Source organism: Selaginella moellendorffii, unplaced genomic scaffold, assembly GCF_000143415.4.
Source record: "Selaginella moellendorffii unplaced genomic scaffold, v1.0 SELMOscaffold_516, whole genome shotgun sequence".
Classification (NCBI taxonomy): domain Eukaryota; kingdom Viridiplantae; phylum Streptophyta; class Lycopodiopsida; order Selaginellales; family Selaginellaceae; genus Selaginella; species Selaginella moellendorffii.
In genome coordinates, this window is record NW_003314771.1 from 1 (window position 1) to 979 (window position 979).

General features: G+C 55.5%; 1 protein-coding gene across 1 annotated transcript; it reads left to right on the top strand.

Annotated features, from left to right (window-relative positions):
- Window positions 1-104: 104 nt before the first annotated feature.
- On the top strand, window positions 105-854 carry LOC9652898 (60S ribosomal protein L16, mitochondrial). The gene is made up of 3 exons (XM_002994646.2): window positions 105-220; window positions 296-764; window positions 820-854. The coding sequence occupies exons 1-2, from the start codon at window positions 127-129 to the stop codon at window positions 748-750; spliced, it is 549 nt and encodes a 182-aa protein (XP_002994692.1). The 5' UTR covers window positions 105-126; the 3' UTR covers window positions 751-764; window positions 820-854.
- Window positions 855-979: the final 125 nt, after the last annotated feature.

The following is a 979-nucleotide window of genomic DNA, read 5'->3' on the forward strand; positions in this document are numbered from 1 at the left end:
AAAAGGGCCAAAAAGGGGGCACGACGGGCAGTCAGCCTCGGTTAAGTATGTTCGGACCCACGCATCCACAGTGCATAGATGCTTAGGGTTCTTGAGAGGGGGGATTTAGGGTTTATGTAAGAGATAATGAACACTCTGTTCCAGCGGCTTCTTGCGGTGCCCCTCACTCCCTCGCGCTTGCAGCTGCCGCATTGCCGGGTAGCTCCATCGACGCTCACAGGTGAGTGGTCGAGTAGCGATTAGCTCAAGAGCGAGCGAATCTACCCACATTTTCTCAAGAATTTCGCTGCTCCAGGGGGGCGATGTGGCTTTCGATGGGGCACCGTGCGCTGCGCCGGCGCGGCGCCCTATCCCCCCAAGACCAAGTTCCGCAAGATGCACAAGGGGCGGTGTGAGGGGATCCTGGGCGATGGCAGCAAGCTCGCGTTCGGGACTTTCGGGATCAAGGTGCTACACTCGGGGAAGATAACGTACCAGACGATCGAGGCTGCGCGGCGGGTCATCTCGCGGAGGATCAAGGGCAGCGGCCGGATGTGGATCCGTGTCATTGCGAACTATCCGGTGACGAGCAAGCCCCTGGCGACTCGGATGGGGAAAGGCAAAGGCAACGTCTCGGGATACGTCGCTCGCTGCAAAGCTGGGAAGATCCTGTTTGAGGTGGATGGCTTAGCTCCGGTTGCTGCGAAGGAAGCGCTCATTCAAGCCGGGCATAAGATTGGCCTCCGGACCAAGATCGTCGAGTGGTCGTGAAAGAGTTTTGCCAGGTTTGTGTGAGAGGTCTCTGGTCTTCTGTTTGCTCACTGGACGTTTGCCTTTTAGGAGCTCTCGATCGATCAACAGCAACTGTAAGCTAGTTTTTTTTCTCTGCTTTCAAACTCTTGTGAATCTCACCATGAAATACAGTCTTCTTTTTGGGAAGCCAAGCTCGCTAGCTGTGAAATGAAGCACTCTGGATGAGTACGCAACAAAGCAGGATAAG

Bases quoted from the DNA above. Each gene is read 5' to 3' on its own strand.
- LOC9652898 (XM_002994646.2), top strand. From the start codon at position 127: ATGAACACTCTGTTCCAGCGGCTTCTTGCGGTGCCCCTCACTCCCTCG. The intron at 221-295 runs GTGAGTGGTCGA...TCGCTGCTCCAG, and splicing joins AGCTCCATCGACGCTCACAG to GGGGGCGATGTGGCTTTCGA.